This window comes from Mus caroli, chromosome 2 (assembly GCF_900094665.2).
Source record: "Mus caroli chromosome 2, CAROLI_EIJ_v1.1, whole genome shotgun sequence".
Classification (NCBI taxonomy): domain Eukaryota; kingdom Metazoa; phylum Chordata; class Mammalia; order Rodentia; family Muridae; genus Mus; species Mus caroli.
In genome coordinates, this window is record NC_034571.1 from 17088637 (window position 1) to 17101904 (window position 13268).

The window sequence follows — 13268 nt, forward strand, 5'->3', positions numbered from 1 at the left end:
TGAAGACTGGGGACAGAAAGACAAGACAGACTCTGGGCATTCTTTTAAGATCACCCTGGACCTGCACAGTCTGGACAGAGCTCTTGATGGCAAAGGCCCCTCCGCAGGTGTCATTGGTTTACCTGGATTACCGTCTGTTGTGATGCTTGCTGGTGCCTGACTAACTGGGCCCTTGTCTGAATTGTTCTCCCACAGAACTGTAATTGTGGATCAATGGGTGTGTTTATTGAGTTCCTCTCTCACACACTTGGCTGTGAACTGGTTGCTTTGCCCTGACAAAGAGGAGCTTAGATGTGGTTCTCATACACAAAGACCATAAACTTTGAAGACAACCATAAAACATTCAGAGCTTAATACATACATCTGAGCTGTGCTCTGGTTAAGTGTGTCAAGTCTCTGGCCCCAAGTGCTATACTCTTAACCCATCTGACAAGAACACCTACTGTGGCATTTTGGTTTGGTTTTGGTTTGGGGGATGCTTGGGAGATGTTTTCCTGTCTTCTTGAAAGTGACAGAGTCTCCTAGCAAAGCAGGGAACAGGGAAGACATGCCAAGCCCAGTGCCTCTCTGAGTCTTGAGCTGCTTGGGGGAAGATCTCTTCATGGTGTTTCAGAGTCCAGCTGGGAAGTTAGTACACATTTTTTTTTTCCGTGAAAACAATGTGGAGCAAAAGGATTAATAATACACTTCAGGGTAAAGAGACTTCTGTGAGCCAGCTGGAAATCCAGCCACCATTTATTCCAAGTCCTAAACAATGAAAGGACAAGTAAACTTTTCAATTACAACCCTCCCATAATTGGTTGGGGGTGGGGGAGAATGCTTGTACATAATTAATTCCAAAGCAGTGATATAGACTGTAATTGCTAAGAATTCAGAAACAGGAGCACTTTCCTAAGTCAGGCCCATCTGGGAGCTCCGTGATAATCCTCCCATGCTCTGGGATTTATGGTCTGCACATAATGAAAGGAGAAGAAGGCCAACTGGTGTTTATCTAAAACTGGCTATATTTCTACCATTACAGTACCTATAAAATGACATCATGAAAGGGTGTTTTGCCAATCTGAGAAACCAAGTAGGTGCTCATATGTTGAATTATTACTACATTTCCCAGGAATATAACCTCATGGGTAAAGAATATTTGGTAGGTATGCAATAGACCACTAAGCTCATGCAACAGATGTCTAATAAATATTTTAGCCATCTATCAGATATATGAAGATAGTTCTCCCTATACTTACCCTGTCCAAAATACCAGGGAATGGCCACTATAAAGTCTGAGCTACTTTAAACAAACCAGCTTCTCCAGAGAAGCAGATGCTGCCTGTCACTAGTTAGGTCCAATTAAAACAGGACTGTCTCTCCAGAGGTGCAGTCAATCAGAAGCCTTGAGTCTGGCTCCAGGAAAATGGAGTCGCCCAAGCAATTTAACATTCAGACAACTCTTTTTGGTCCCCAAGCAGAACCTCTCCAAAGAGAAGAATCTAGGCTTAGGGACAGATCCAGCCTCCAGGAAGCTGTAGAAATCAGTGTGATTGCCCTGGGCCTGAAAACAAGGCTCGTCTATGTAACTCAGGCTCTCGTGATGCCCACACCACGTCTTAGCTGTGTTAGGATTCATTGTCTCTCCAATTGATGGTCAAGTAGGTGACATTTATCCTTACTTAAACTCTAGGCCTTGGGGCTGGTGAGATGGCTCAGTGGGTAAGAGCACCCGACTGCTCTTCCAAAGGTCCAGAGTTCAAATCCCAGCAACCACATGGTGGCTCACAACCATCCGTAACGAGATCTGGCGCCCTCTTCTGGAGTGTCTGAAGACAGCTACAGTGTACTTACATATAATAAATAAATAAATCTTTAAAAAAAAAAAAAAAAACTCTAGGCCTTATTTTTCATGAATGATGTGATTCAAAATAACAGCTAACTGTAAGCATCAATTCCTGCTTTCCAAAAGTGGTAGGTCTTTTTTATTAAAAAAAAAAAAACAAAACTAATATTACTTACTGTACTGCTGTGAAAGAAGTCATGCCCTCCTTGTCCACCCTCAGAGCTAAAAGGGATTTGGAGGCCACTTGTCCTGAAGCCTGACTTTACAGAAAATAAAAAGGAGAGACAGTCCAGAATGTGATAACTGGAACCATTTGAGTAAACTGGGGTCTCGACATGATGCTGCCTCTATACTGTTTGTAATAAAGGTAATAGGTCCCTACTTCCTCTATCAGCCACGAGCCACTAGAAAGGTGACAGGCAATAAGAACATTAAGGCGGGATCAGATAAGAAATGTCTTCCTTCTTTTTCTGAATCATTCTTTTTGGATTGGTTTGGTTTGGTATGGTATGGTATGGTGTAGAGTTTTGAGACCAGTTTTCTCTGTGTAGCCCTGGGTGTCCTGGAACTTACTCTGTAGATCAGGCTGACTAAAATCTCAAGAGTTTTGCCTACCACTGCCTCCTGAGTGCTGAGATTAAAGCCGTGTGCTACCACTACCACAACCCAGCTTTGAGTCATTTTATTTCTCTGGACTTCATGCTAGAATTTTATAGATAAAGTAGGTAGGAGCCAGGCACAGGAGACACACGTGTAATTCCCAGAAGCTCAGGAGGCTGAGGCACGAAGATCAGGAGTTAAGAACAATGCAGACAATGATGGGAAATCCTGTCAAAGAAAAGGCTGACTCCTATGAGGATGTTCCTCCACTCTAGAAAAGGCTGGCATGGTGGACCTTGTTTTCACAAGCACCCGAGGGCCTTTCCCCATAGTGCTGTCAGTTGCAGATAAATAATAATCTGTAGCAGAAGTGAACAACTATTTCTACCGGTTTGTACCTGTACTTAACAAAAGAAAAAAGAAATGCCATTCCAGAGCATGAATATTGAAGTGCACCCTCAGGGAAGAGAAAGAAACTTCAAAATTGATTTTGTGTTGGCTCATTCTGGGGTGTGGCAGCTAGAGTCACCGCCTGGCAGAGCCAACAGGAAATGAAACGCTTTACCCTGGGCTGTGTGTCACCATAGCCAAAAAGCCATAGTCCCTGTATTCTGCAGGCAAACTAGTAATGTTTACTAAGAACCCTTCCTTTGCAGATATTCAGTGTCTGCTGTAATTTTAAGGGATCCCCCATCATGGGTTCCGTGCAGTGCTAAGGAAATAGGTACAAACCCCATTTTGTGACTCAGAAAGTCCGGTAATCAAGACAAGTCTCTTTGATATAAAACCAGAAAGCTATCACGGTATGCTGCCACCCAGATCCAGAAAACAACTAAGTCTCATCACTTGACTTGGGGCTATTTTCAGGTCCCAACTAGTACAGTCTGCTCACAGAAGTAAACTGTGAAGGAGATTAACTACTGGGAGTGTTTCCCGACTGCATTTACTGTGCTGGGAAGAGCCTCATTGGGCTTCAGTACACCTTAGGTGCCCTGGCCTGGGTGTGTCTGAGCTTTGATCCACTTGCCTGACTTGGCACACCCTTCTTTTCCCCTTTCAGTCAGGATCACTGAACCAGAATGGGAAGAATTATGTGTGCCAAATAAGTTCCTCCTAACTGCAACTCTAGGATCCCAATTTCCGCTGGATTTTAGACGTGATCTTTCTAGGAGACCAAGGGCATCTCTGTTAACAATGGCAGAGTTTTTTGACTCTGTGACCTCTCAGTATTGAGACTTGAGATGTGTGTGTCTTTGCCATCTTTGTAACAAAATATCTAAGGCTAAAGGGAAGGGCCCATGGATCTTGGGTTCAGAGATTCCAGTACATGTTCACTTAACCCTGTCACCTTGAGCTTGAGCTGTACTTTTATCAAAGTGAGGTATGTGTCAGAAGACATCTTTGTAATTCATGGCAGCCAGGAAACAAAGCAGGCAAAATGAGCCAAGGTCACGTATTCCTGTCAAGGGCATACTCACCCACTTCCTAAAACTCGCACTCCCCCAGTCCTACCACAGACTAGGAATGAATCCTTTACCACACCAGCCTTTGGGAGACATTGAAGATCCAGATGCTAGCAGACCTTTGGCATCCCCAGCCATGATCTCCACTGCATATGTGCTGGCCCCTGGGTCTCAACTTGGCAGGGACTTACCTGCTTTGAAGACTGCATTTGTGGTTGCCCCTGCATGGTGCTTTCAGGATGGTGTCTTGGTTGCTTAGCTTGTCCCCAGTAGGGTAACTTAGAGCAGAAATGGAAAATGAATAGATTAGTTACTTGCAAGGCTTCAAGCATAGCAAGAGGACCTGGATTCTGGCGTTCTGTTGACTTCATCCCTTAACAGCATCTTTAGTTAATTAGGGAGTGTTTCCTTTCATACTGTAGAAACAGGGCGTGAACAAGCAAGGGCTTGAAACCTGTTCACTATCCAGTTGTGAAAAATACCTTCAGTACTTGTAAGAATAAGAGTTCAATTCTATCAGTGTTCTACCTGCAGGGACACTGATCTTGTGGAAGGCCCTGTGTGGATACAATGGACCCTCGTGTTGGCAGTCCTCACAGCCTATGCTCACTAACCATTTCTCATTCTCTTCAGAGAGAGAGAGAGAGACAGACAGACAGACAGACAGACAGACACAGAGAGACACAGAGAGAGAATAATCTGTGTTGTAAAGATTTCCATTGCTGTAACTAAATGCCTGAGTTAAAACATCTTAAAAGTCATAGTGGTTTATTTTGGATTATGACGTCAGTCTGCAGTTGTTCGGGTTGATTAGCACAGTGCTTGTGGTGAGGCAGGACAGCATGACGTGGGTGTTTTGGGTAGACTGAAGCCGCTTACCTCATGGCAGACAGGAAACTCAGGGATAAGTCAGGGTCCCAACATCTCCTTCAATAGTACTCTCTAATGATGGCTTTCTTTTGCTAGGCCCCAGTAGCTCCTAACAATGCCATTGGCTAGAAACCAAGCTTTTAGCAAATAACCATAGACCCCGGTGATAGCGAGGAGGAAAAACAAATCAAAATCTAATCTAAAATATTAGACCCAGAAGTGAATTTAGGGATCACTTAGTACTCTTTTTTAAAGACTTATTGTGTGTGTGTGTGTGTGTGTGTGTGTGTGTCACACACTTTTGCTGTCTTCAAACACACCAGAAGAAGGCATCTGATCCCATTACAGATGGTTGTGAGCCACCATGTGGTTGCCGGGAATTGAACTCAGGACATCTGGAAGAGCAGTCAGTGCTCTTAACCACTGAGCCATCTCTTCGGTTATTTTTAAAGATAGGGAACTGTCTAAGGAAGGCTGAGTTTCTGCTGCACATTAGCTTACTTGACTGGTTTCAGCCAGCTCCTCTGTATCCTTCTTGTATCTTGAAAAAGTATTCTTTGGGGGCTGTGGAGATGACTCAGTTCATCTGTCACTCAAACATGTAGACCTAAGTTCAGAACCCAGCACACACATAAGAACAAGCAGTGTGCCTCTGTCACCCTATCACTGGGGATGCAGAGACAGGTGGGTCCTTGAAGCTCATTGGCTACCCAGCCTAACTGAATTAATGAGCTCCTAGGTCATTGAGAAACTCAAGAATGAGGTGGAAGGTGACTCTAAAAGATACTCAGCATCAACCTTGGGCTTCCATATGCATGTATACACATGTACACGTGTGCAGGCTCATCATGCATGCTTGCACATCCCCTTTGGGATTTACCCTAAAGAATTAATGGTTTTCACTCAGTCTGATGCTAGCTTGATTCCTAATTGATATAAATTTGCTTAACTATACAAAAATATAAAAAAAAAAACATATTCAGGCTCAAGGAGGCTTCCTTCAGGACAAAGACATGTCTGTAATCAAAAGAGGTGGTTAAAGGTGAAACTTGAATCAAAAATCACATAAATGAGCTTGCTGGCTAAAAGTATTTCCTTAAACATAAAAGATTTTCTTCCCTCTGTTCCAAAGGCAGAAAGGGCAGCCCTCTAACAGTATGTGTGCGCTTCCCCTGCACACACAGACGGCACACAGGGGACAGCAAGGCATGACGTCAGGCGGGAGCTGATTGCTGAGGGACCACACTTGCCCTGAATTTTCCTTGAATTTCTTTTATTCATGTCATATTTGGGACTCAAACAGATTTTTGCAGCCAAGCTGACTTGTAGCATTAAATGACTAGTTAACTGTCTCTACTCATCACATAAATACAGTTTATGGAATAATATAAAATGGGTTATGAAACCATTTTTGAGCCATCTTTTTGACAGTAATTACACCAACCCGTAATACCTTAAAGCAAGTGAAATTGGCAAGAGTTAGCTTAAGCGTTCTTAATATTCTGATGGCTATCATGCAGAATTGTCACTGCAGTAAAATGACAGGATCATGTTTAATTTCTCTTCTTCCACTACGTTTCTCTTATATCTATTTTCCCCTTTCACATTAAACACACACATCATAACATTTCATCACGGGAGAAGGCTGCATAAGTTTCCAGTTGCTGTAATTTAGTTAAACCATAAAATTTTTTCCAGATTACCAACCATGAAATAGAAAGACAATCTTATTTATGAACTTATAAATCAGATAATCTAATGAATCCTAAAACCAGAAACACTTTGATGATTAAATAGGAAGGAAGAAGTCTCATTACCGTGTGTCAAAAGAATTGTATTTTCAGGAAGTGGTTTTGGCTGAGAGATTGGTGCACACATTTGTGGTTGCTGCGCTGTCTGTCCATCACTGCCTCCACCACACTGGCTCATATGGGACTGGGAGAGAATTGTGACCCTTCTATTGTCAGGTTCAAGTGTTTATAAGCTGCAGGGAAGATGCCAAAGAGCTACCAGCAATATCTGACTTGGTGTCTCCTCCCTAGTGTTCCTGTTGATGCTATAGCCTGGAAGAGGCCACCCAGGGAGTATTCATGCTCTAACTTATGGTTACTATATACAGAACCAAGCATGTGGCTACTAGATTATACGTAGGGCTTTTGCTCTAAGCATCTAAACTCTCATGTCAGATATTTCTACATGTGTTTTGGGGTTAGCCCTAAAGAGTTAGACAATAGAATGCAATTGAAGAATTGTCTTTCTCCATCTGCACTCAAAAACCATTATCAGGGGGAAGCGTAGTGGAGAAGTCCAACTCCCACTGAGTCAAAGAAAATGCAAGGAAGCCCTGTGGGCCATCACGGTCACACCAGCCTCTGCCATGATCTGTAATTCTGTCCTTGATGATGATCCAGTTAAAGATAAGGCCCTGTGTCCAGGGTGTTTGGTTTGGTTTTTAATGTGCTGCCACCCACTCTTGGAAAACAAGGTGATGAATGCTTTCCACCACCACCAGACTGACTAAAACATTGATTTATCCCTGATCTGCAATGTATTCATGGCCAATGTCACAGGGCCAGTGGATCTGGATTGTATCCATAGCCAGTGATTTCTTCTTCCCCTTTCCCTCTTAGCAGATTCTTGGTTTTTCCTTGTAGCTGCGTCCCTGCCCGTCCTTGCATTTCTCCTCATCTTCCATGCAGTGAGTGACAGGGCGAACCAACTTTCACTCAGTACTGGCATATCCCCCTAAGCAAGTCATTTCCCAGGTGTTTGTGTGCACCCGTGTCTCCTACATGGCAGATACAATGACCAATGGCTGCTCTTGTCACTTCTGAGATGCTACTATGACTTACCAATAAATGTGGGACTTCTGGCAGGTTTTTATAATAACCTGATTTCCTTATTTCAAATGTTTATATGCTTTTTCCTTGACCCATTGACCCTTTTATGGTAAAGAGGAAGCCAAGCACACAATGATGCCTAAGATTAGTATCCAGTGCTCTGCCTGAGAGATGTGCATCCATACTTGGCATTTGAGATTATTTCTATCCCAATAGAACAGAGGTCATACTGTTCAGATGTATATATGGCTTGGTGGGGGTGCTTGCTTTTTGCAACCATTATTTATGCACACTGCATGACATATGTACAAGAACCCTCATGTCATAACTGCACCATCAGGGTAAACTGAAGAAAGCACATGGACTTGTCAAGTCAGAAGCTGGCAATTGCAAAGTTAAACTCAGTAATTAAAAAGACATTAAAGATTTTAGCCCAAAGGCAAGGCTCAAGGCCTCAAAGCTCAAGAATGCTCTTGATTGCCACAAAATTCAGAATCAAGATTTCTTGTCTCTCCATGAGCCCAAACTTACCAGTTGCTTATCTGTAGTGAAAGGATGGATTGATATTCTATCTCCATAAAGTATCCTATAAAGCAGTTGGCTTGCACTAAAGAGCCACATTGTATGAGTGTGCTATTTGTAGAATTCCTATTCTACACTATTGGTCACCATCACATGTTCCCATGATGCATCCATTGTCAAAGATGCAGAAATGTGAGCTTGTTTCAAAAACCTGACCGTAGCATCAGATAGCTTTGAAGAGAAAGGTACAGTACCTGGCCATAGGTAGTAACCAAGGGGGTTTTATTAGTGTGCTCATGATTGAGTTGTTGAGTATATTTTTCTTCCTTGATCCTGTGAAATTCTCCAGGCTAAGGCTTCTACCACATTAGACTGAGCATCATCTACTCCTCAACTCAAATTGATTTCCATTGTATTTTCCGTGGTGTTGACAAGAGGCACTTGTTTATCTGCCCTTGGGCTATGAGACAAGTTAACAAGTACAACAGATAAATCCATCATTCACCCCAAAACCAGCCTGCAGCTTCCCAGCTGCAAAGAGCAGCTTAGAGGCCTGTAGGAGTGCAGGGCCTGGCCGAGGGTATCACCAGTCCCACTGAGGTCTGCTCTCATGCAAAGCAAATGACAAAACAGGGCAAGAAGGCTGCACGATCATCTGAGGGGGGATGCCCTTCTCCAGGAGGCCTCTGATGGCCTGTGCATTGTCTTTTTTTGTGGGGTCACTGTCTCCTCTCTCAACTCATCAATCAATCTTGGTCTCCACTGAGGATCTACAGTCTCTGGGTTTGAGTGAACTTTGGCCACCTGCTAGGTGGTGCCTTTTATAACCCTCAGGTGAATCCTTCACCTAGAAGAACCAGTCTGAAAGTCAACAGAGCTTTAACAAACAATTCTCTTGTTTTGCAGAGAGAGGATGCAAGCCATGGAGAAGCAGATTGCCAGTCTAACTGGCCTTGTTCAGTCTGCGCTTTTTAAAGGGCCCATTACAAGTAGTAGCAAAGAGGCATATAGGTAAAAAAAAAAAAAGCAAGCCATACAGCAAAAATAATAATTCAAGCTGCTTCTCTTTAATCATTATGGCCATTCATTCAGTGAAATTTGTTTCTTCATGGTCATTTTAGGGCTGACATGTTTACATCTTTATAAATCACGGTGTGCAGGTTGGTTTTGTTTTGTTTTGTTTTGTTTTGCTTTGTTTTGTTTTGTTTTCCTTCGTGGTAATTCTTGGACAAAGGTAAAACTTTGACCCAAGAAGGGTCGGAGGGCTTCCCAGTGCATGTGGCTTCATGGACCACTTGCTGAGCAGTGCCTGTTACTCCCATCCATGCGTGTCCACAGCCACCATCATCTGAAAATCACTGTATGTCCAGCTGCATCCTACCTGTGTCAGCACACACCTGGGAAGCCTTCTCCATCTTGGCCAGTCATGGAGCTGATGTCAAACACCTTCATTGCTTAATCCATCACCGCTAAGTCTTAAGAATAGAATGGTCAAAGAAAGATGGCAGCTTTGAAAACTGTAGCCTTGACTCTTTTTTTATTGTTTTCTTTTATTTAGTGAGAAAATGGTGAAAGCCACAGCCAACAGGAACCAAGCAGATGGTGCAGGTGAGTGCTTCCAGAGGCTCTAGAGGCCAGGAGTTTCAGTTAGCTTTAGCTGGCTTCACAAGTACTCAGTGTTTCTCTAAGTCAATTGGTATGGTTTCAGAGGAAATCACCACAGCTACTACAGCTTCCTGCAGTGTGGAAATTAACTTTATTGGTCACTCATCCATCCTACTCACGTGACCTGACTTCTGTTCCTGGTACTTGGGTGCAGAGTGAATATGGCGAATGTAAAACATTTCTCTGACTGCTTAGAACTTAGAATTCACAGAAAAGCTGAAAATGTATGTGTGTTGAACATCAAGAATTAGGGGATACAAGTTTACCCAACAGGGCTTGCATCCCCCCTGGAAAGGTGACTAAGGGGTACCCAGGGTACCTAGATCTTAGCAGAGGGAAAGGGGTACGGATCCTTCTAGGTAAAGGCAACTCAGATGTCCCTTAAGTGTACTGTGAAGCCATTGGGAGATTCCCATCTGGGGAAGGATGTTAGCCTGGGTGTAAAATGGGAATAAGTAACCACTTATAGAAATCTAGACAGGAAAAGAGAATGAGTGTGAGCTAGGGCTTTCCTTTTAAATGCTAGCACTCTCCTGAAGGAGGACTGATTCTTGTCACTAGCGGACCTTCCTGGTGTCATCACGTCTCTGTGTGTTGACAGCTGGATCCTGGGGTCCCCAGGCCTCTCTGTAGACTGTGCTCTCTTCCTGCCTGCTGGGTTAGAAACAAATCATGGCAGGAGTGTGTTCACAAGCTGAGGCTCTACAGAAGCAAACAGCCAGCTGTATGAAACCTCTAATTTGGGGGACGCCACATCTTCTAGTTTGATGCAGCACAGGAATGTGGATAGGATTGGGAACATAGGTTTAACCCCCCCCCCACCACCACCACCACCCCTGGCTCCACTCAGGCTGAGCAAAGCTTAGCCCTGTTTTATGGGATGTTTCTCCAGCATTTGACTTAGAAATCAATCCGTGGCCTGAGCTGAACCCTGGCAGTTATTTCATAGAAATCACTAAACTTGTCTTCAGAGCAATTGCCAGTTTGCTTTGGGGATATTAATTCACTCGTTTCCTTATTTATTATGGACTTAAGAGGATAAAGTGAAACTACTAAAGCCTTCAATCCCCCCGAAACCCACTCTGGAAATGACGAGCATCCTGTGTGCCATCCTGATCAATGTTGCACATGCAGGTTTGTAAGACTCGACCCCTTCTAGATGTCTGTAGAGTAGTAAATAAGGAAATGCTTGGGAGTGCCTCCTGTGTACCTGGCACTGGTCATGCATTAACTCGTTGCTATCTATCCCCATGGTAGGTATCATTTTATTTCCTTGTTGCAGATAAGGAAACAGAACACACAGCCACGCACATGTGACACACAGGTCATAGCCCTACTCTTCTGTCTCATTATTTTGTGCTATGATATCCCAGTCTCTTGAAAGACAATACCAGTTGTTTGATTTCCTCACTTTGCAATTGTTGAGCAAGGCAGAAGAAGCAAGTGTAGTTTCTTTGGCTGTGTTTCCAAGTGTGTGATCACTAATTCTGGGGACAGACGGTGGTAGTGGCCACGTGTTTTCTGAGAAGCTAGGAGAATGGCAATGCCATTGGCAATGTGAGTGATTTTCGCTCCTGTATCTCTCCCCAGTTTGGTCTTTCTCCTTCTAATGAATGTATCAAAGCTAGACATTGCCCACTGGGGTTTAGTTTCCATAGCAGCCTGCACAATGCACAAAGTATATTAATTCTTCCATAATCCTAGGAAGTAAACTACAAGGAAAGCAGTGTTATCCCTGTGTACAGACAGAAAACAGACTTATATAGAATCCAAGGAACTCATTTGGGCAAAGGTCAACTAACACAAATGAAATCCAGACTTTCTGAAAATGTGTAATTTAAGTTAGACATGAGGAAGCAGGAAGCATTTCCTACTCTGAGGCATACGGTATATGCGTGTATGCTACAGTGTTTATTATCTCAGCTACCACACCTAGCCCTATGAGAATGATGCTGCTATTTGTATCTTTTTTTTTTTTTTTTTTTTAGTTTTTCGAGACAGGGTTTCTCTGTATAGCCCTGGCTGACCTGGAACTCACTTTGTAGACCAGGCTGGCCTCGAACTCAGATATCCATCTACCTCTGCCTCCCAAGTGCTGGGATTAAAGGCGTGCGCCACCATACCCGGCTGCTATTCGTATCTTATATGGAGAGAAATATTCTCACAGTAAGTTAAGATGCTCAGAGTCCCCCAGTTAATGGCAGTCAGTCTTCCTAACTTCCTCACTCCAGTATTAATTCTATCACAACAAGGTACATTAAGTTCACATGGTACACACACTTGTTAAGATTCCTACTGAGATCTAACTAAGGGCCAGTGAGAGCTCTCAGTGGATCAAGTTACTTGGACAAGCCTGTTGATTACAATCCTCAGGCCCCACATAAAGCTAGAAAGAGAGAACTGACGTCAGAATGTTCTGTGACCTGCGACTGCATGCTAAGTCATATGCACACCTCGAGTTCCCAACACATACATCATGATGATGATAAGTTTAAGATGTAACTAACCAAGATGAATTACCTAGAGTAGACTCAGTATACAAAAGGGAGAAAGATTTTGGGGACAAACTCTATGTTGTCTCCTACGACTAGGCTCAGCAATAAACTCTATCTGACTACTCATCTGGGTGCGTAGCATACCCAGTTCCCAGGTCTGTGGCTCTAGTGTGAATGAGGACCTACCTGCAGTCCCCAGCACTAGATCATCTCCATCCTGAGTCTGCATCTCAGGGCCTTTACTATAGATCCTTCCTAGCTTTTAGGTCACCCCCGGTGCTGTGTACTTGCTGAGACTCTAGATGGAGGCAGAAAAGATGGTCCTTTATACCATTCTTCTCAGAGAACTAATTCAGCTGAGGACTGTAAGGCTTTTACTCTTCACCAGACAGTGGGCTAAGCAGTTACAGGTGCTGACTTCCTGTCAAGTAGTCTGCTGGGTAGCACCAATACCCATTTAAGCAAGTACAGAGAGAACACAGTTAAGTTACTTGTTTGCTTGAGGTCATATATGAAAAAATGAATCATGAAAAGGGCTTCCAGGTTCTGGCCTAAATACTGAAGTGACCTTGGCTCACTTCATTCAGTGAATATTGACCTTGGCTAAAATCAGATGGAGAAAGACAGAAAGTGTGGGGAGTTGAGTGGAAATAATGAGTTGGGTCTGCTTATAGAAAAGGCTGGTGGTGATGTGAGGCCATTGGTATGTGGCTGGGGGGGGGGGGGGGGGGGGGGGGGCGGGCAGCGCTAGGCAGGTGGCAGAAGAGAATGGGATTGACCCTGAGACAGTAGAAGAACAGGCTTAGGACAGAAGGTACCCATGTTTCAAAGGCTGGATTTAGAGAAGAGACTGATGACATGGGAGTGGCAGAGAGGGAAAGAAGGCAAGGGGTGGACATTTCAGTATGACAGGAAAGGAGAGACATGACTGACAGACAACAAGGACCAATGAGTGGTGTGCTGAGTGAAGTCATGCTCCCCAGAGAGT

The 13268-nt window shown here is 43.7% G+C and overlaps 1 protein-coding gene across 19 annotated transcripts in view; it reads left to right on the forward strand.

Annotated features, from left to right (window-relative positions):
- Nucleotides 1-13268, forward strand: part of Kiaa1217 (KIAA1217 ortholog) — a 458308-nt gene that overhangs the window by 398388 nt on the left and 46652 nt on the right. For 12 of the 19 annotated variants that reach the window (XM_029470001.1, XM_029470015.1, XM_029470008.1 and 9 more), the window contains 2 exons: nt 9027-9131; nt 9679-9728. In XM_029470001.1, coding sequence (XP_029325861.1) covers nt 9027-9131; nt 9679-9728 — 155 coding nt within the window. The remainder of the gene's footprint in view (nt 1-9026; nt 9132-9678; nt 9729-13268) is intronic. The other 7 variants (XM_029470022.1, XM_021184826.2, XM_029470027.1 and 4 more) reach the window with 1 other exon arrangement.